Source organism: Ranitomeya variabilis, chromosome 2, assembly GCF_051348905.1.
Source record: "Ranitomeya variabilis isolate aRanVar5 chromosome 2, aRanVar5.hap1, whole genome shotgun sequence".
Lineage (NCBI taxonomy): Eukaryota > Metazoa > Chordata > Amphibia > Anura > Dendrobatidae > Ranitomeya > Ranitomeya variabilis.
The window spans coordinates 20,300,954-20,322,281 of NC_135233.1; the positions used below are offsets into that span (position 1 = coordinate 20,300,954).

Sequence of the window (21,328 nt, forward strand, 5' to 3'; positions counted from 1 at the left end):
GATGAGAGGAGCGAGGAGCTGCAGGATGGAGCTGTGAATAGATTACAGGAGCGAGGAGCTGCAGGATGGAGCTGTGTATAGATGAGAGGAGTGAGGAGCTGCAGGATGTGGATTTGTATGGATGAGAGGTGTGAGGAGCTGCAGGATGGAGCTGTGAATAGATGACAGGAGCGAGGAGCTGCAGGATGGAGCTGTGTATAGATGACAGGAGCGAGGAGCTGCAGGATGTGGATTTGTATGGATGAGAGGAGCGAGGAGCTGCAGGATGGAGCTGTGTATAGATGAGAGGAGTGAAGAGCTGCAGGATGTGGATTTGTATGGATGAGAGGAGTGAGGAGCTGCAGGATGGAGCTGTGAATAGATTACAGGAGCGAGGAGCTGCAGGATGGAGCTGTGTATAGATGAGAGGAGTGAGGAGCTGCAGGATGTGGATTTGTATGGATGAGAGGTGTGAGGAGCTGCAGGATGGAGCTGTGAATAGATGACAGGAGCGAGGAGCTGCAGGATGGAGCTGTGTATAGATGACAGGAGCGAGGAGCTGCAGGATGTGGATTTGTATGGATGAGAGGAGCGAGGAGCTGCAGGATGGAGCTGTGAATAGATGACAGGAGCGAGGAGCTTCAGGATGGAGCTGTGTATAGATGACAGGAGCGAGGAGCTGCAGGATGTGGATTTGTATGGATGAGAGGAGCGAGGAGCTGCAGGATGGAGCTGTGTATAGATGAGAGGAATGAAGCGCTGCAGGATGGGGCTGTGTATGGATGAGGAGTGAGAAGATGCAGATTGGGGCCGTGTGTAGATGAGGAGTGAGGAGCTGCAGGATGGGGCTGTGTATACTGGAGAGGCTGTATACTGCAGGATGGGGCTGTGTAAAGGGGTGACCTTTAGTGATGGTCAGTCTGGCTCTTTTTGATTATCTGAATCACTTCAGTGTTAAGTATATATATATTCCGTATATTTATTTATTCAGGACTTCTTACCAGATGCGATGCTCCAAAGAAAATATCACGGTACTAAAAAATTGTAGTGGTTTATTGGGCTGTCCTCAAAGAATCATTACAACAAAATATAAAATATGTGAATTAGTTAATTATATTGGCTGTGGTTTATTCATCCATCTTTCTCTGGATCCTGTGTAGAAGTTTTATCAGCTGCTTGTCCATGAGTGTCCCTCCAAGTTAAAGTAGGCCGAAGAATCGCATGTCAACTTCTTATCCATTAATGTCAAAGTCCAGGACATAGTGGACCCCAGGAGCACATCAGCTCCTGAGCATAGAGACCCCCGAATGGCGAGAGTGATGAGCCCCTCCTTGAATGTCCTGTAGCAATATATATGGCTCACATAACAGAAGTTGTGTCCATTCATGGGAGTCCATGTGACGATATCCACCCATGCTAAGTGTGCAAGAATAACCTCAATGTCATGTCAGCAAATATACTCAGTACAGAGCTGAGAGTAAAAATGAATAATTACTATTTAACAACGACCCATCACTAGTGACCCTGTGGGGTCCACAAGAATCAGAATAGTCTGTACTGTCCCTTCAAAATCCCCCTCTTCTTCATTTCCCATTGGTTTGCCAGGATCTGTCCCTGCGGAGTCTCCCTTCTCTGTTTCAATGTAGAAAAATATTAAAATTTGAGTCCTCAGTGGTTGAACTTTTAAAAAAAACTGAGTGATGGTATTTGTAACTATTTTTTTAGTTAGACATTAAAAGAGATCAGCCACTAAGGACTGTCAAATGTTTATTATTTTTCTATTTCTTGGCTAACACGGTTCAAAGATATATTTTTCCTGTTTCATGGTAGATGCCATGGAATTTTCTAAATTAATTTTTCTAAATACATGATGCCCATAGTGAGACATGCCGGTAGCCGTGTCCTCAAGTGTTGGAACATGAGCTGCTGGTGTCGGAGGGTATAAGTCACTGATGGAATCATGAACTTACTGATGTGAACAAGGTGACAGCAATTCAGTGGTATAGTGAACAATGATCTGACCCCAAACGAACACCTATGGGGCGCTCGGAAGAGACAAATTGTCATCACTCTACATTTAGAATCCAGGATACAGCAGATTAAATAAATATTGAACACATCACCAATTTTTATGACGTGGGGTAGCAAAATGTACAGTAGGCGAGCCCCTATAATCTTTATTCCAGACACACTGACATTACATGGATTTGGTCGTGGAACCAGTGGTATGTCCACATCTCTAAAGTGTCCCAGGAGACTTTTTCAACACAATAACTTCAGGCCACATGTTTATTTTACTATTGTGAGGAGCCTGGAACATTTCCTACAACCTAAACATTAAAATGTCTTCTTTTATTCATGAGTTTTCTGATGTTTAATAAAAGTTCGTTTCTGGCTAAACCTCTTTTCACATTGTGAACATGAATATTGCTTCTCCCCCGTGTGAGTTATCACATGTTTAACAAGATCTGATTTGTAGACAAAACATTTCTCACATTGTGTACATGAAAACGGCTTTTCGCCTGTGTGAGTACTCAGATGATATACCAGGCCCGATCTGTAGCTAAAACATTTCCCACATTCTGAACATAAATATGGCTTCTCCCCTGTGTGAACTCTAAGATGTCCCACAAGATGTGGTTTGTGACTAAAACATTTCCCACATTCAGGACATGAATGTGGCTTCTCCCCCGTGTGAATTCTTAGATGTTCCTTAAGATGTGGCTTCCGACTGAAACACTTTCCACATTCAGTACATGAAAATGGTTTATCCCCTGTGTGAATTCTCTGATGTACAAATAGGGCCGATTGATGGCTAAAATGTTTCCCACATTCTGAGCATGAAAACGGTTTCTCTGCTGTGTGACTTTTTTCATGTTTCATCAGCTTTGATTTCTGACTAAAACATTTTCCACAATGTGAACAAAAAAACGGCTTCTCCTCTGTGTGAACACTCACGTGTTCCATGAGATTTGATTTGCGACTAAAGTATTTCCCACATTCTAAACATGAAAATGGCCTTTCGTAAAAGTAAAGTGACCTGCGATCAGCAGTATCGGTAGACAGTTCTCTGCTGTGACCGAAAACGGATTCTTCAGGAATTCCAGAATTATCTCTTCTGGAGCTATTGATTTCTACTTCATAGTAGGGAGAAAAATGGTGGTGTCCATTGGCGAATCTCATCTCGACTTCACCTGGAAAAAAAAAAAATCTCGAATAAAACTTAGTGGCAACTGTTTCTATCTGGACGACACAATATATTATGTCATAATGGAAAAGACAACAATATTTAAAAAATTACAATAATAAGGTCGCGTGTAAAGAGCACTCTTCTATATTAATGTCTACGAGTCGAATTCAGCACTTCCCAAGTACAAGTAGTTTAGTGATAAGTGAACGTGCTCGGATAAGGTGTTATTTGAGCACGCACGGGTGCTAACCGGGTGTCTTCAGTGTGCTCGAAAAATATGTTCAAGTCCCCGCGACTGTTAAACAGCCACAAGACAAGCAGGGATTTCCTGTTTGCTCGGCAATCCCCACATGTGTTGTCGCTGTCGAACAGCCGCGGGGACTTGAACATATTATTTGAGTAAGCCAAAGTCACTCGGTTAGCACACGAGCATGGTCAGATAACATTCATCATCGACAGAGAGGAGAATGAACATACTTGGGAGATTCGATTTTTTAGACTGGGTGTAATAAGAGTTTCATGGTTAAATAACAATTAACATCTTCACTTGTGGCTATTAGATACTAGTCGGTGCCGTATCCCATTCTTCCTCAGTTTTTATACCCACAATGAAATGGTTTCATGCAGCTTTCAGGATATAGGTGTGAAATGCAAAAGGGCACACGCACAAAACATCCTTTTCAGGTGGATTTCACCTAGAGAAACATTTATGAACAAGTGTGACTGTTATGTGATGTACATTAGCTCTTATCAAGCTCATGCTCAGTAACAAGAAGTTTATTTTTGGACGTTGGTCTTCCTCACTTGTCTTCGTAACATCTGGTCCTGGCCTGCCCGGTACAGAGGCACCATGCAGTCTGCAGAGGCGCATCGCCCAGATAACAGAAGCACACTCACACAGCCAGGACCCTCATTTTCATGTAGCGTGACTGGGCATGAAACACGAGGACCTCGCCCACGGCTATCGCCCCTCGCCACGTTACATCCTTTTAATTGTTGATAATATATTTTGGTACTTCTTTTGCTATTTTGTATATTTTTCTATTCTTTTGCATGTATTTTTCAATACCATTTAAGTGAACTGAATTACTTCATTTAGAAACTGTGTATGAATCCATTTAGTTTTGCATCTTCACATCCATTATATAACTACCGTTCACATGATTAACCCCTTAACAAAGAGTGTTGTATATTTACAGGGCCTGTTGATAATGGGCGTATGGAGCAGGCTCAAGAGTTGAGCCCACCCCATTCCCAGAAGATGATGGCTTTGTTATTCAGACATCATCTGTCTCTAAAAGCTTTGCCGTTGTTAACCTGTTAAATGCCACTTTCAATCTCTTACAGCGGAATTTAAAGCGAACGGCACATCGGCGCACCATTCCAAGTTCTCATTGGCTCCCCCGTGCATCGATTGTGGGGTGCTCATGGGTTGTCATCACAGGCGGCAGTCTGATAAAGACCCCCATGCCTTTCATTACAGTAAGCCAATGAAGACTAGCCTGTGGCTGGTGTTTGTAGGAAACCGTGATGTTTACTATATACTGCAATATAGCTGTACTGCAGTATACACTCACTGGCCACTTTATTAGGTACACCTGTCCAACTTCTTGTTAACACTTAATTTCTAATCAGCCAATCACATGGCGGCAACTCAGTGCATTTAGGCATGTAGACATGGTCAAGACAATCTCCTGCAGTTCAAACCGAGCATCAGTATGGGGAAGAAAGGTGATTTGAGTGCCTTTGAACGTGGCATGGTTGTTGGTGCCAGAAGGGCTGGTCTGAGTATTTCAGAAACTGCTGATCTACTGGGATTTTCACGCACAACCATCTCTAGGGTTTACAGAGAATGGTCCGAAAAAGAAAAAAAATCCAGTGAGCGGCAGTTCTGTGGGCGGAAATGCCTTGTTGATGCCAGAGGTCAGAGGAGAATGGGCAGACTGGTTCGAGCTGATAGAAAGGCAACAGTGACTCAAATCGCCACCCGTTACAACCAAGGTAGGCCTAAGAGCATCTCTGAACGCACAGTGCGTCGAACTTTGAGGCAGATGGGCTACAGCAGCAGAAGACCACACCGGGTACCACTCCTTTCAGCTAAGAACAGGAAACTGAGGCTACAATTTGTACAAGCTCATCGAAATTGGACAGTAGAAGATTGGAAAAACGTTGCTTGGTCTGATGAGTCTCGATTTCTGCTGCGACATTCGGATGGTAGGGTCAGAATTTGGCGTAAACAACATGAAAGCATGGATCCATCCTGCCTTGTATGGAGCATCTTTGGGATGTGCAGCCGACAAATCTGCGGCAACTGTGTGATGCCATCATGTCAATATGGACCAAAATCTCTGAGGAATGCTTCCAGCACCTTGTTGAATCTATGCCACGAAGAATTGAGGCAGTTCTGAAGGCAAAAGGGGGTCCAACCCGTTACTAGCATGGTGTACCTAATAAAGTGGCCGGTGAGTGTATAGTATAGGCTATTGGATGATCACAGGTTCAGGTCCCCCAAGGGGACCAAAAAAAAATAAAATAAATGTTTTATAAAATTTTAAAAGAAAACATTGAAATTCAAATTGCCCACTTTTTCTTCTATTAAAAATAAACATATTAAAAAATATAACAAAAATACACATATTTGGTATTGCCATGGGAAATGACATAACGAAGAAAAAAATCGTAATCCGACGTGCCAGGGATTTTAGGTCAGCACAAGCACAACTGTGCAAAAAAGTGCAATAAGAAGCAATTGAAATGTCCCGTCTATCCCAGAAATGGAATCAATGAAACCATTATCTCACTGTGCCAAAAACGCCCTCATACAGCTTCATTGATGAAAAATTAAAAACATTATAAATTCTAAAAAATGGCAAATTTTCTTTTTTTTTTTTTACCAATTTACACATTTGTTTCATGACTTAAATAAATAAAAAAATTGCAAGTTTGTAATCACTGTGATTGTACTGACCTGTAGAAACATACTATTAGGTCATCACTAGGTCATTTTACTGCACAATGGACGCCATGAAAACAAAACCCAAATACCAATTGCGGAATCATGGGGTTTTTCTTCTCGATTTCGCCACACTTAGAATGTTTACTTTTTTTTCCAGTAAATGGATGGGGCTGTTACAAAGTACAAATCGTCCCGCAAAAGAAAACAAGACCTCATATGGTTACGCAGGATGAAATATATAAAAAAAGAAGGTATGGCTCTTGGAAGCCACGTTCTATTTGTGCCTCTGTTTAAATTCTATAATTTACAATGTTGTAGAAAAAGACCTTATAACAGGACGCTGGGATCCAGGGAGGACCTGGTGTGGTGACCAGTAGGGTTGAGCGAAACGGATCGTTCATTTTCAAAAGTCGCCGACTTTTGGCAAAGTCGGGTTTCGTGAAACCCGACCCGACTCCAGCGTGGGATCGGCCATGTGGTCGGCGATCTTGGCGCCAAAGTCGCGTTTTGAATGACGCCTTCCCCGCCATTTTTTCAGCCAATTAATTGTGGGCAGCGTGATGACATAGGTTCCGGCCTGGTTTCTGCGGTGTCATAGAGCCATATTACCGTTTGGGCTGCAGTGATTTCCGGAGTCAAACACAACATATGCTTTGCACGGAGGAGAGAGAGAGAGAGAGAGAGAGAGAAGGAGAGAGAGAGAAGGAGAGAGAGAGAAGGAGAGAGAGAGAAGGAGAGAGAGAGAAGGAGAGAGAGAGAGAGAGAGAGAGAGAGAGAGAGAGAGAGAGAGAGAGAGAAAGATAATCCTCATTGACTTGCATTGGGTTTCGTGTTCTGGTCCGGAACCCGACTTTACAGTAGAATCGGCCGATTTCACGCGATCCGACTTTCGAGAAGGTCGGGTTTCACAAAACCCAACTCGATCCTAAAAAAGCAAAAGTCGCTCAACCCTAGTGACCAGTCATGGTGTCCTAGCATGGAGCCTTCACTCGGCATTTGTACTCCAATATTCTTTGTGACTGTTTCTGTATCGGTCCATACTGTATAAAATGTTGCCAGTGCCGGGGAATATGATGGCACTAAACGAATTGTTAACGATGAGGACTTAATCACATTAATAAAGAAACTTACAGCCAAAGAGGATTTACGAGCGGCTCTTACCAGTCATTGACGTGGGGGTTTCGAGTCCACTCGTCGTTCCACCAGAGCTTTCCTGCAAGAATCCCACCATAAAGGAATGAGAAGAAAAAAAAGGAATTGTCTTTTATCGAATATCCCACTGAAGATCAAAGACCAAATTGCATGAAAAAGAGAAGGTTCTCCTCCCATCAGACAACATTAACATTTAACTTCGTATGTTCCACAGACAGTAATTATCCAGTTATTTCTCTAGGTAAAATTATCTCAGTCTATCGTGAACTGGACGCTGTGGCCAGTAGCACCAGTAGAAGCCTTTCATCACTACTGGAGACTGAACCTTCCATCTTCCAGCATGCATCCTGTTCTCCCCCCAGGAATCTCTTCACAAGATATGCTAGCCCAACAATCCTACATAAAAGGTGCTGTAGCACAAAGTGCTGAAAAGTTTACTGCTGGGCAATGGGGGTGCATAGAAATCGATGGACCCCCTAGCAAAGGTCCAAATTAGCCGCAGTCGGACTTCCCATAGAAAAGGCAGAGAGGGTTTATTACCATATCTGCTGTACTGACTGTTGTACACATACAGTATAAGTAGAAGCGACGTCCTCCTCCTCCATTCACAGCAATCAGCTCTGCTATGGAGACAGGAGGCTGTAACTGGGGCTAACATACAAGCTCTATAGTTACAGGGGAAATAAGATACACAGAAAATATACTTAAATGCTGTAATGCCTCCAAAAGTCAGTTATGACCATATGTGTGCTTAATATGTGAAATAAATGAAAAACAAATGACTAAAAAAGAAAAAAAAATTAGCAAAAAAATAGAAAGATTCCTCCTGTATCTGAGTTGCTGTTTCTAGTCTATTAAAAAAACAAACCAATAAAATATACGGTTTTTAAAATGATTGCTGTGGAAAAGGAAGACATTTTAAAATCTATTTTAGTGGTCCTTTTTGGTCATGAAAAGAAAAAACAAAAAAAAACCCTCATTCACTCTTTTCTCGTTATATCTCCCCCTACCGCAATATCAGAAAAAAAGAAAATAATGTAAATAACATTATAATTAGGCCTGTTTGACGAAAAAAAGATGCAAAAATGATTTGAATATCTGAATGAGAAAAATGTTAAAGCTCTTAATTCTGCATGCACAAAAAAAAAAAAAAAAAAGAGTGTTTGGTCGTGAACTAGATAAGGGGATAATTTGGCTTCCAATTTCTGCAGAACTCAAACTGGTTGAATATTTACATTTAAGCAAATAAGAGCTGAAGTATGCAAGAGCTAATAAAAGCTCATCACTGGGGGCCCCAGGTGCCAGACCTCCTTCTTATCTGATATTGAGAGTATAGGTCATCACAATTACATGCCTGGACAACCCCTTCAGCTATAGAGGATTTGTAGGCATCTCATCTACCTGATGATCCCGGGGGACATCTTCCTCCTTCTCTGGCCGATCCTGGGAATATAGAGGACTGGGACTTCTCTCCGGAGGATTTCTCGGACTGGATCCATCTATAGGAAATAACCGCAGTGACTGAATACATTGTCTATATGTGATGAGCAGATGATGGGGAACCTAGACGACTCTCAGACCTGTTCTCTACAACCCAGGAAGGTCTCCTCTTACCCGGAGATGTGATGGACCGGTGATCCTCCATCATGGCGTCCTTGTACAGATCCTTGTGTCCTTCTATATACTCCCACTCCTCCATGGAGAAATAGACGGTGACGTCCTGACACCTTATAGGAACCTGACACACACAATGACTCGCCATTAGCACACCCCTCCCCCGGCGTTATTGTACAGGGTGGGCCATTTACGAGTATATGGATACACCTTAATAAAATGGGAATGGTTGGTGATATCAACTTCCTGTTTGTGGCACATTAGTATATGGAAGGGGGAAAACTTGTCAAGATGGGTGGTGACCATGGCGGCCATTTCGAAGTCAGCCATTTTGGATACTTTATTTTTTCCAATGGGAAGAGGGTCATGTGACACATCAAACGTATTGAGAATTTCACAAGAAAAACAATGGTGTGCTTTCGTTTAACGTAACTTTATTCTTTCATGAGTTATTCACAAGTTTATGAACACTTATAAAATGTGTTTAGAGTGCTGACCATTGTATTGGATTGTCAATGCTACCCTCTTCTCCCACTCTTGACACACTGATAGCAACACCGCAGAAGAAATGCTATCACAGGCTTCTAGTATCCGTTGTTTCAGATGCTGCACATCTGGTATCTTCACAGCATAGTCAATTGCCTTCAGATGACCCCAAAGATAAAAGTCTAAAGGGGGTCAGATCAGAAGAACTTGGTGGCCATTCAACTGGCCCACGACGACCAATCCACTTTCCAGGAAACTGTTCATGTAGGAATGTTCGGACCTGTCACCCATAATGTGGTGGTGCACCATCTTGCTGGAAAAAATCAGGGAATGTGCCATCTTCAGCGCATAAAGAGGGCAGCACATCATCATGTAGCAATTTCAGATATCCAGTGGCATTGAGGTGTCCATTGATCAAGAATTGCCTCACTATCTTTGTACCCCATATACCACACCATACCATCAATTTTTGTGTTCCAACAGTCTTGGATGGATCTATCCACTGTGGGCTACTGTCAGACCAATAGCGGTGGTTTTGTTTGTTAACTTCACCATTCACAAAAAAACAACCAACACAATGGGCAGCACTTTGAACACATTTTATAAGTGGTCATAAACATGTAAATAACTCATGAAAGAATAAAGGTACATTAAAACCAAGCACACCATTGCTTTTCTTGTGAAATTCTAAATAAGTTTGATGTGTCACTTAACCCTCCTTCCATTGAAAAAAATAAAGTTCTATCCAAAATGGCCAACTTCAAAATGGCCGCCATGGTCACCACCATCTTAAAAGGTTTTTCCCCTCCCATATACTAATGTGCCACAAACAGGAAGTTGATATCACCAACCATTTCCATTGTATTTAGGTGTATCCATATAAGTAGCCCTCCCTGTATAATGTCCCAGCATTCCCGGCAGCGCTCACCTCTCCGCTCAGCAGCTCAGTGATCCTATTGGTCAGTTCTAGGATCTTTTGCTCATGTGTCAGTGAATGAGGTGGAGGCTCGGTGATGTCACTCGGGGTCCTGCTCCGCCCTCCTGACACTCGGGGGGTCACACACTCCCCAGACGACGTCTTCACTACTATGTGATCCTGTGTACGGGGAGACGCCGATCACTACACAGAGGCCAAGAATCCTTCACCTTTCCCGTCATTTCCCTGCTTTATTCCTAGAGATCAGAGTGATGTGACGATCTCACCTCTCCAGTGATCCAGTAGATTATCTCCAGGGTGAGGTCTAATATCCGAGCCGCCATGTGGTCTGTGTCCTGCTGCATCTTTGGGAGGTCACTGAAGGAAAGGACCATCAACTATTAAGAGGAAAAATTCCTGAACATAAGGAACGTGGGGAAGCAAGGAGGAATCCGAGGAAAATCAAATCTGAATGTAAATCTTACATATAAGTTTGGAACGAGAAAGGTTGGCTCTCATACAAAACATTACAATAGTGCCCTCAATATGAAATCAGACTCAAGAGCAGAAAAAAAAAAGTCAAACATGTACCTCTCTCCACGTTTGGCTTCTTTAGTCTTTAGGGTTCTGAACATCATTCCTGCCCCCTACAAGCACAGAGCCTTGTGTGCCAAGTCCCAGAGGGGCCCCATATGGCAAAATTGTGAATAACTATTTAAGCATCATACAATAACACACACACACATATATATATACACTGCTTAAAAAAATAAAGGGAACACTTAAACAACAGAATATAACTCCAAGTAAATCAAACTTCTGTGAAATCAAACTGTCCACTTAGGAAGCAACACTGCTGACAATCAATTTCACATGCTGTTATGCAAATGGAATAGACAACAGTTGGAAATTATTGGCAATTATCAAGACACCCTCAATAAAGGAGTGATTCTGCAGGTGGGGACCACAGACCACATCTCAGTACCAATGCTTTCTGGCTGATGTTTTGGTCACTTTTGAATGTTGGCTGTGCTTTCACACTCGTGGTAGCATGAGACAGACTCTACAACCCACACAAGTGGCTCAGGTAGTGCAGCTCATCCAGGATGGCACATCAATGCGAGCTGTGGCAAGAAGGTTTGCTGTGTCTGTCAGCGTAGTGTCCAGAGGCTGGAGGCGCTATCGGGAGACAGGTCAAAACACCAGGAGATGTGGAGGGGGCGTAGGAGGGCAATAACCCAGCAGCAGGACCGTAGCGGTCCTTTGGGCAAGGAGGAGCACCTTTGGGCAAGGAGGAGTGTTATGATCCTTAGTGGTTGAGGATCACAAATGACTCCAGCTAAGTAACAAACATAGGACAAGCTCTAGGGAGGTGGCAAACTGGACTGACCGCAAATCTGAACCTATCCAAACACACTAGAAGTAGCCGGTGAACGTGCCTAAAAATCCTAGACGTCTCGAGCCAGCCTGAGGAACTAACTACCCCTAGAGAGAAAGAAAGACCTCTCTTGCCTCCAGAGAAATAATTCCCAAAGATATAGAAGCCCCCAACAAATAATAACGGTGAGGTAAGAGGAAGGCACATACACAGGGGTGAAAGCAGATTCAGCAAATGAGGCCCACTAATACTAGATAGCAGAAAATAGTAAAGGGGTCTGTGCGGTCAGTAAAAAACCCTTACAAAATATCCACACTGAGATTTCAAGAACCCCCGCACCAACTAACGGTGTGGGGGGGAGAAACTCAGTCCCCTAGAGCAACCAGCAAGCAAGGAAATCACATTTTAGCAAGCTGGACAAGAAACATGATGAATGCTGATGATCAAAAAATAAACAAACAAAAACTTAGCTTGTCTTGGAGAGACTGGGAGCAAGGTAGTCACAAGGAATCTGAAGAGCACTGAATACATTGATAGCAGGCAAGGAACTGAGTATCCAGGTGAGCTAAATAGGAAACCAACCAAGGATAACGAACCACCTGATGCTGCCAACCTGCAGAAAGACAACACTACACAGTACCGCTTGTGACCACTAGAGGGAGCCCAAAAATAGAGTTCACAACAGTACCCCCCCCTTGAGGAGGGGTCACCGAACCCTCATCAAGACCCCCAGGGCGATCAGGATGAGCCACATGGAAGGCACGAACCAAATCGGCCGCATGAACATCAGAGGCGACAACCCAGGAATTATCCTCCTGACCATAGCCCTTCCACTTAACCAAATACTGAAGCCTCCGTCTAGAGATACGAGAATCCAAAATCTTCTCCACCACGTACTCCAATTCGCCCTCGACCAGCACCGGAGCAGGAGGCTCAACAGAAGGAACCACAGGTACCACATACCTCCGCAACAAAGACCTATGGAACACATTATGAATGGCAAACGATGCTGGGAGATCCAAATGAAAAGACACCGAGTTAAGGATTTCCAAGATCTTATAAGGACCGATGAAGCGAGGCTTGAATTTAGGAGAGGAGACCTTCATAGGAACATACCGAGAAGACAGCCACACCAAATCCCCAACACGAAGTCGGGGACCCACACCGCGGCGGCGGTTGGCAAAGCGCTGAGCCTTCTCCTGTGACAACCTCAAATTGTCCACCACATGGTTCCAAATCTGCTGCAACCTATCCACCACAGAATCCACCCCAGGACAGTCAGAAGGCTCAAACTGACCCGAGGAAAAACGAGGATGGAAACCAGAATTGCAGAAAAAAGGCGAAACCAAAGTAGCAGAACTAGCCCGATTATTAAGGGCAAACTCGGCCAATGGCAAAAAAAAGTCACCCAATCATCCTGATCAGCAGAAACAAAACATCTCAAATAAGTTTCCAACGTCCGATTAGTTCGCTCGGTTTGGCCATTAGTCTGAGGATGGAAGGCCGACGAAAAAGACAAATCAATGCCCATCTTAGCACAAAAAGTCCGCCAAAACCTGGACACAAACTGGGATCCTCTATCAGACACAATATTTTCAGGAATGCCATGCAAGCGAACCACATTCTGAAAAAATAGAGGAACCAAATCGGAGGAAGAAGGCAACTTAGGCAAGGGCACCAAATGGACCATCTTGGAAAAACGATCACACACCACCCAGATGACAGACATTTTCTGAGATACTGGAAGATCCAAAATAAAATCCATGGAAATGTGCATCCAAGGCCTTTTCGGAATAGGCAAAGGCAAAAGCAAACCGCTGGCACGAGAACAGCAACGCTTAGCCCGAGCACAAATCCCACAAGACTGCACAAAGGAACGCACATCCCGCGACAAGGAAGGCCACCAGAAGGACCTAGCCACCAAATCTCTGGTACCAAAAATCCCAGGATGACCCGCCAACACCGAAGAATGAACCTCGGAAATAACTCTGCTGGTCCATCTATCCGGGACAAACAGTCTCTCTGGTGGACAACGGTCAGGTCTATCCGCCTGAAATTTCTGCAGCACTCCTCGCAAATCTGGGGAAATGGCAGACAAAATCACTCCCTCTCTGAGAATACCAGCCGGCTCAGAAACTCCCGGAGAGTCAGGCACAAAACTCCTAGAAAGTGCATCAGCTTTCACGTTCTTCGAACCAGGCAGGTATGAGACCACGAAGTTGAAACGGGAGAAAAACAACGACCAACGAGCCTGTCTAGGATTCAGGCGCTTGGCAGATTCAAGGTAAATCAGATTTTTGTGATCCGTCAAGACCACCACACGATGTTTAGCTCCTTCGAGCCAATGTCGCCACTCCTCAAATGCCCACTTCATAGCCAACAGCTCCCGATTACCAACATCATAATTCCGCTCGGCAGGCGAAAACTTTCTTGAAAAGAAAACACATGGCTTCATCACAGAGCCATCAGAGCTTCTCTGCGACAAAACAGCCCCTGCTCCAATCTCAGAAGCATCAACCTCGACCTGGAAGGGGAGAGAGACATCTGGCTGACATAAGACTGGAGCTGAAGAAAACCGGTGCTTCAGCTCCCGAAAGGCCTCCACGGCCGCAGGAGACCAATTAGTCACATCAGAACCCTTCTTGGTCAAATCCGTCAAAGGTTTAACCACGCTAGAAAAATTAGCGATGAAACGACGGTAAAAATTAGCAAAACCCAAGAACTTCTGAAGACTCTTAACAGACGTGGGCTGAGTCCAGTCATGAATAGCCTGGACCTTGACTGGGTCCATCTCCACAGTAGAAGGAGAAAAAATAAAACCCAAAAAGGAGACCTTCTGTACTCCGAAGAGGCATTTTGAGCCCTTCACAAATAAAGCATTAGCACGCAGGACCTGAAACACCATCCTGACCTGCTTCACATGGGACTCCCAATCATCAGAAAAGACCAAAATGTCATCCAGATAAACAATCATAAATTTATCCAGATATTCTCGGAAGATGTCATGCATAAAGGATTGAAACACAGAAGGAGCATTAGAGAGTCCAAAAGGCATCACCAAGTACTCAAAATGGCCTTCGGGCGTATTAAATGCTGTTTTCCATTCATCTCCCTGCTTAATGCGCACAAGGTTATACGCACCACGGAGATCTATCTTGGTGAATCAACTGGCACCCTTAATCCGAGCAAACAAATCAGACAATAGTGGTAAAGGATACTGAAATTTGACTGTGATTTTATTCAGAAGACGATAATCTATACAAGGTCTCAAAGAACCGTCCTTCTTGGCCACAAAAAAAAATCCTGCACCAAGAGGGGAAGAGGATGGGCGAATATGTCCCTTCTCCAAAGACTCCTTTATATAACTCCGCATCGCGGCATGCTCTGGTATAGACAAGTTAAAAAGTCGTCCCTTAGGGAATTTACTACCAGGAATTAAATTTATAGCACAGTCACAATCCCTATGAGGGGGCAGGGCACTGGACCTGGGCTCATCAAATACATCCTGGTAGTCAGACAAAAACTCAGGGACCTCAGAAGGAGTGGAAGAAGCAATAGACACCAACGGAGCATCGCCATGAATTCCCTGACAACCCCAACTTGACACAGACATAGCTTTCCAATCTAAAACTGGATTATGAGCCTGCAGCCATGGCAGACCCAAAACGACAACATCATGTAAATTATGCAGAACAAGAATGCGAATCACCTCCTGATGTACGGGAGTCATGCACATGGTCATTTGCGTCCAATACTGAGGCTTATTCTCAGCCAATGGCGTAGCATCAATTCCCCTCAGAGGAATAGGAAATTCCAAAGGCTCCAGGACAAAACCACAGCGCCTGACAAACGACAAATCCATCAGATTCAGGGCAGCACCCGAATCCACAAAGGCCATAACCGAGTAGGACGACAAAGAACAAATCAAAGTAACAGACAAAATAAATTTAGGCTGTATAGTACCAATGGTGACAGGTTTAGTGATTTTTTTTAAGCGTTTAGAGCATGCTGAGATAACATGAGTAGAATCCCCACAGTAAAAGCACAACCCATTTTGACGTCTATGACTTTGTCGCTCAATTCTGGTCAGAGTTCGGTCACATTGCATAGACTCAGGTCTCTGTTCAGAAAATACCGCCAAAGGATGAGCAGATTTGCGCTCCCGCAAACGCCGATCAACCTGAATGGCTAAAGCCATAGAATCACTCAGACTTGTAGGAGTGGGAAACCCCACCATAACATTAGTATTAATTAGTATAGTTAGTTAGTCCTCCGGCTGTGACGAGGTGTCTAGGGAGTGACAGGAACATCCCACGGCTACTTCTAGTTGCGGTGTTAAGTTCAGGGTCTGCGGTCAGTATAGAGGCCACCTACTCCAGAGCTCGTCCATGCTGCTCCTAGGCCACCAGTTCATAACAGTACAACTGGCCCACAATGAGTTAACCGCCTCTCAAAAGAAGGGAAAGAAAGTGCTGAGCCATTTTTTTTTTCTGTACTCTGTGGTTTTTTATTTCCCCTCTTTACCTCTGGGTGGCTCAAGAGTTAAGCGCTGATATGGATGTTCAGGGACTGGCTTCTCGTGTGGATCAATTTGCTGCTAGAGTGCAGGGTATTTCTGATTATATCGTGCAGACTCTTGTTTTGGAGCCTAGAATTCCTACCCCTGATCTTTTTTTTGGGGAAAGGTCCAAATTTCTGAGCTTTAAAAATAATTGTAAACTGTTTTTTGCTGTGAAGCCCAGTTCCTCTGGTGATCCCATCCAGCAGGTAAAAATTGTCATGTCTCTGTTGCGTGGTGACCCTCAGGATTGGGCATTTTCCCTGGAGTCTGGGAATCCGGCCTTGCTTAATGTAGACACCTTTTTTCAGGCGCTTGGGTTATTGTATGATGAACCTAATTCTGTGGATCATGCTGAGAAAACCTTGTTGGCCCTGTGTCAGGGTCAAGAAGTGGCAGAATCGTATTGCCAGAAATTTCCAAAATGGTCTGTGCTGACTAAATGGAATGAGGAAGCTTTGGCGGCAATTTTCAGAAAGGGTCTTTCTGAATCTGTTAAAGATGTTATGGTGGGGTTCCCCACGCCTGCAGGTTTGAGTGATTCTATGTCTCTGGCCATTCAAATTGATCGGCGCTTGCGTGAGCGCAGAGTTGTGCACACTATGGCGTTGTCTTCCGAGCGGAGTCCTGAGCCAATGCAGTGTGATAGGATTGTGTCTCGAGCTGAACGCCAAGGATTCAGACATCAGAATAGGTTGTGCTTTTACTGCGGCGATTCTGCTCATGTTATTTCTGATTGCCCTAAGCGTGCCAAGAGAATCGCTAATTCCGTTACCATCAGTACTGTACAACCTAAATTTCTGTTATCTGTGACCCTGATCTGCTCATTATCGTCATTTTCTGTCATGGCATTTGTGGATTCAGCCGCCGCTTTAAATTTAATGGACTTAGAATTTGCCAGACGTTGTGGTTTTCCCTTGCAGCCTTTGCAGAGTCCTATCCCTTTGAGGGGCATTGATGCTACACCATTGGCTAAAAATAAACCTCAGTTTTGGACACAGTTAACCATGTGCATGGCGCCAACCCATCAGGAAGATTGTCATTTCCTGGTGTTGCATAATTTGCATGATGCTATTGTGCTGGGGTTTCCATGGTTACAGGAACATAATCCGGTGTTGGATTGGAAATATATGTCTGTGACTAGTTGGGGTTGTCAGGGGGTTCATGATGACGTTCCTCTGATGTCGATTTCCTCCTCCCCCTCTTCTGAAATTCCTGAGTTTCTGTCAGATTTCCAGGATGTTTTCGATGAGCCCAAGTCCAGTTCCCTTCCACCGCATAGGGACTGTGATTGTGCTATTGACTTGATTCCAGGCTGTAAGTTCCCTAAGGGCTGACTTTTCAACCTGTCTGTGCCTGAACATGCCGCCATGCGGAGTTATGTTAAGGAGTCTTTGGAGAAGGGACATATTCGGCCATCTTCTTCTCAATTGGGAGCAGGTTGTTTTTTTGTTGCCAAGAACGATGGCTGTTGTGAATTCGGTTTGTGGGCTCCCCCGGTGGTCTGTTATGGTAGTGTCTCTTATGTGCCTTCCTCCATCTCGTATTACCTGTCGCCACCCTCTAGGGGAGTTTCCTATTTAAGGCTGCTTGGCTGTTTGTCATATGCCGGCCAACAATGTGCTAGTAGCATTCTGTTGCATTCACCTGCTTCAAGTCCCAGTTCAGCTAAGTTGAATTTTTGTTTCTTGTTTTGCTATTTTTGTCCAGCTATCTGCAATGTGACCTTTCAGTGCTGGAAGCTCTTGTGGACAGAAAATTACTACTCCAGTGGCATGAGTTGTCACTGGAGTTTAAAGTAGTTTCTGGATGGTGTTTTTGAATAGTGTTTTTAGGTTGACCGTGAAGTAACTCTTTCCTGTCCTTCTGCTATCTAGTAAGCGGACCTCACTGTGCTAAATCTGCTGTTCATCCTACGTATGTCATTTCCTCTGAACTCACCGTCAATATCTGTGGGGGCCTACTATCATCTTTTGGGGTTCCTCACTGGAGGTAAGGCAGGCCTGTATATTCCTCTTATAGGGGTAGTTAGATCTCCGGCTGGCGCGTGGTGTCTAGGGCATCGTAGGTACATCCCCCGGCTACTGTAAGTGTTGGGTCAGGTTCAGGTCACGGTCGACCTTAGTTTCCATCACCCGAGAGCTAGTCCGTTTTGTATTTTTATTCCCCTGGTCATTGGGGTAACCATAACAGTTTGGCCGGCCCGTAAAAAATCTATGTGTTAAAATATGCACTAAAGCAGGAAGGAGGAGAAAAGGTTTTTTTTTTTCTGTGTTTGAAAGTGCACCTTAGTTTGCTCATTTGTATTCCTTGCTTAAACTGCAGTCTTCAGCCTTTTTTTTTTCTCCTCTCCTCTTAACCTCTGAATGCTTGGGTTACACCCATTTGAATCATGGATTCACAGAGTTTAGTTGCAGGTTTGAATAACCTTGCGACAAAAGTACAGAACCTACAAGATTTTGTTATACGTGCTCCAATGTCTGAACCTAAGATTCCTCTGCCTGAATACTTTACCGGAGACAGATCCCGGTTTTTGAGTTTCAGGGAAAATTGCAAATTGTTTTTGTCTCTGAGATCTCACTCTGCTGGTGATCATACTCAACAAGTTAAAATTGTTATCTCTCTACTGCGCGGCGACCCACAAAGTTGGGCATTTGCATTATCGCCAGGGGATCCTGCGTTGTTAAATGTAGATGCGTTTTTTCAGGCTTTGGGGTTGCTTTATGAAGAGCCTAATTTGGAGATTTTGGCTGAGAAAGCCTTGATAGCTCTTTCCCAAGGGCAAGATGAAGCTGAGATATACTGCCAGAAATTCCGTAAATGGTCGGTGCTTACTAGATGGAATGAATGCGCTTTAGCAGCTAATTTCAGAGAAGGTCTCTCTGATGCCGTGAAGGATGTCATGGTGGGGTTCCCTGTGCCTACAGGTCTGAATGATGCCATGAAATTGGCTATCCAGATTGATCGGCGTTTGCGGGAGCGCAAATCTGTGCACCATATGGCGGGGTCTTCTGAGGAAAAATCTGTGCACCATATGGCGGTATCTTCTGAGCAAAAACCTGTGCACCATATGGCGGTGTCTTCTGAGCAAAGACCTGTGCACCATTTGGCGGTGACCTCTGAAAAGGCATTAGAGCATATGCAATGCGATCGTGTTTTGTCTAGAGGCGAACGTCAAAATTACAGGCGCAAAAATGGATTGTGCTTCTACTGTGGAGATCCAGCTCATGTTATATCAGCATGCTCTAAACGTATAAATAAGGTTGATAAAAAGGTGGATAAAAAGGTTGATAAATCTTTTTCTACAGGTACCTTGCAGTCAAAATTTCTTTTGTCCGTGACATTGATTTGTACCTTATCATCTGTTACTGTGAATGCTTATGTGGATTCTGGCGCCGCTCTGAGTCTCATGGATTGGTCCTTTGCCAAGCGTTGTGGGTTTGATTTGGAGCCGTTGGAAGTTTCTATTCCCCTGAAGGGTATTGATTCTACACCTTTGGCTAGTAATAAACCACAATATTGGACACAAGTGACTATGCGTCTTACCCCAGACCATCAGGAGATTATTCGTTTCCTTGTATTATATAACCTACATGATGTCTTGGTGCTTGGATTACCATGGTTACAGATTCATAATCCCGTCTTGGACTGGAAATCTATGTCTGTGTTGAGCTGGGGATGTCGGGGTATTCATGGGGATGCACCTTTGGTTCCTATTTCTTCATCTACTCCCTCTGAGATCCCAGCATTTCTGTCAGATTTTTATGATGTCTTTCAAGAGCCTAAAGTTGATTCTCTCCCTCCCCACAGAGAGTGTGACTGCGCTATTGAATTGATCCCCGGTAGTAAGTTTCCTAAGGGTCGCTTGTTTAATTTGTCTGTGCCCGAACATACTGCTATGCGGGAGTATATCAGAGAATCCTTGGAAAAGGGTCATATTCGCCCCTCGTTGTCTCCACTAGGGGCAGGATTTTTCTTTGTAGGTAAAAAGGATGGTTCATTGAGACCTTGTATCGACTATCGACTTTTGAATAAGATTACAGTTAAATACCAGTACCCGTTACCTTTACTGACTGATCTGTTTGCTCGCATAAAGGGGGCTAAGTGGTTCACTAAGATCGATCTACGTGGTGCGTATAATTTGGTGCGGATTAAGCAGGGGGATGAGTGGAAGACCGCATTTAATACGCCTGAAGGCCATTTTGAGTATTTGGTAATGCCTTTCGGTCTCGCAAATGCCCCTTCCGTTTTTCAGTCCTTTATGCACGATATTTTCCGTGAATATCTGGATAAGTTTATGATTGTGTATTTGGATGATATTCTTGTTTTTTCGGAGGACTGGGAATCTCACGTTCAACAGGTCAGGAGAGTTTTTCAGGTTTTGCGAGCTAATTCTCTTTTTGTAAAGGGCTCAAAGTGTAGTTTTGGAGTTCAGAGAATTTCCTTTTTGGGATATATTTTTTCCCCTTCATCTATGGAGATGGACCCTGTCAAGGTCCAGGCTATTTGTGATTGGATGCAACCTACTTCTTTGAAGAGTCTGCAAAAGTTCTTGGGTTTTGCTAATTTCTATCGCCGATTTATAGCGGGTTTTTCTGCCATTGCTAAACCTTTGACTGATTTGACCAAAAAGGGTGCTGATGTTGCTAATTGGTCCTCTGCGGCTGTGGAGGCCTTTCAAGAGCTTAAGCGCCGCTTTTCTTCCGCTCCTGTGTTGCGCCAACCTGATGTGTTACTTCCGTTCCAGGTTGAGGTGGATGCTTCAGAGATCGGAGCAGGTGCAGTTTTGTCGCAGAAAGATCCTGACTGCTCAGTAATGAGACCATGTGCGTTTTTCTCCCGAAAGTTTTCGCCCGCTGAGCGAAATTATGATGTGGGAAATCGGGAACTTCTGGCCATGAAGTGGGCGTTTGAGGAGTGGCGTCATTGGCTTGAGGGTGCTAGACACCAGGTGGTGGTCCTTACTGACCACAAGAATCTAATTTATCTTGAGTCGGCCAGGCGTCTGAATCCTAGACAGGCGCGCTGGTCGTTGTTTTTCTCCCGATTTAACTTTGTGGTGTCATATCTGCCTGGGTCCAAGAATGTGAAGGCGGATG

General features: G+C 44.1%; 1 protein-coding gene across 1 annotated transcript in view; it reads right to left on the minus strand.

The window, feature by feature from the left end:
* Positions 1–1,035: 1,035 nt before the first annotated feature.
* Positions 1,036–21,328, minus strand: part of LOC143803642 (uncharacterized) — a 239,484-nt gene continuing 219,191 nt past the window's right edge. The window contains 6 exon segments of the mRNA XM_077281424.1: positions 1,036–3,173; positions 7,287–7,338; positions 8,679–8,776; positions 8,892–9,015; positions 10,306–10,473; positions 10,581–10,671. Coding sequence (XP_077137539.1) covers positions 2,332–3,173; positions 7,287–7,338; positions 8,679–8,776; positions 8,892–9,015; positions 10,306–10,473; positions 10,581–10,671 — 1,375 coding nt within the window. The 3' untranslated portion in view covers positions 1,036–2,331.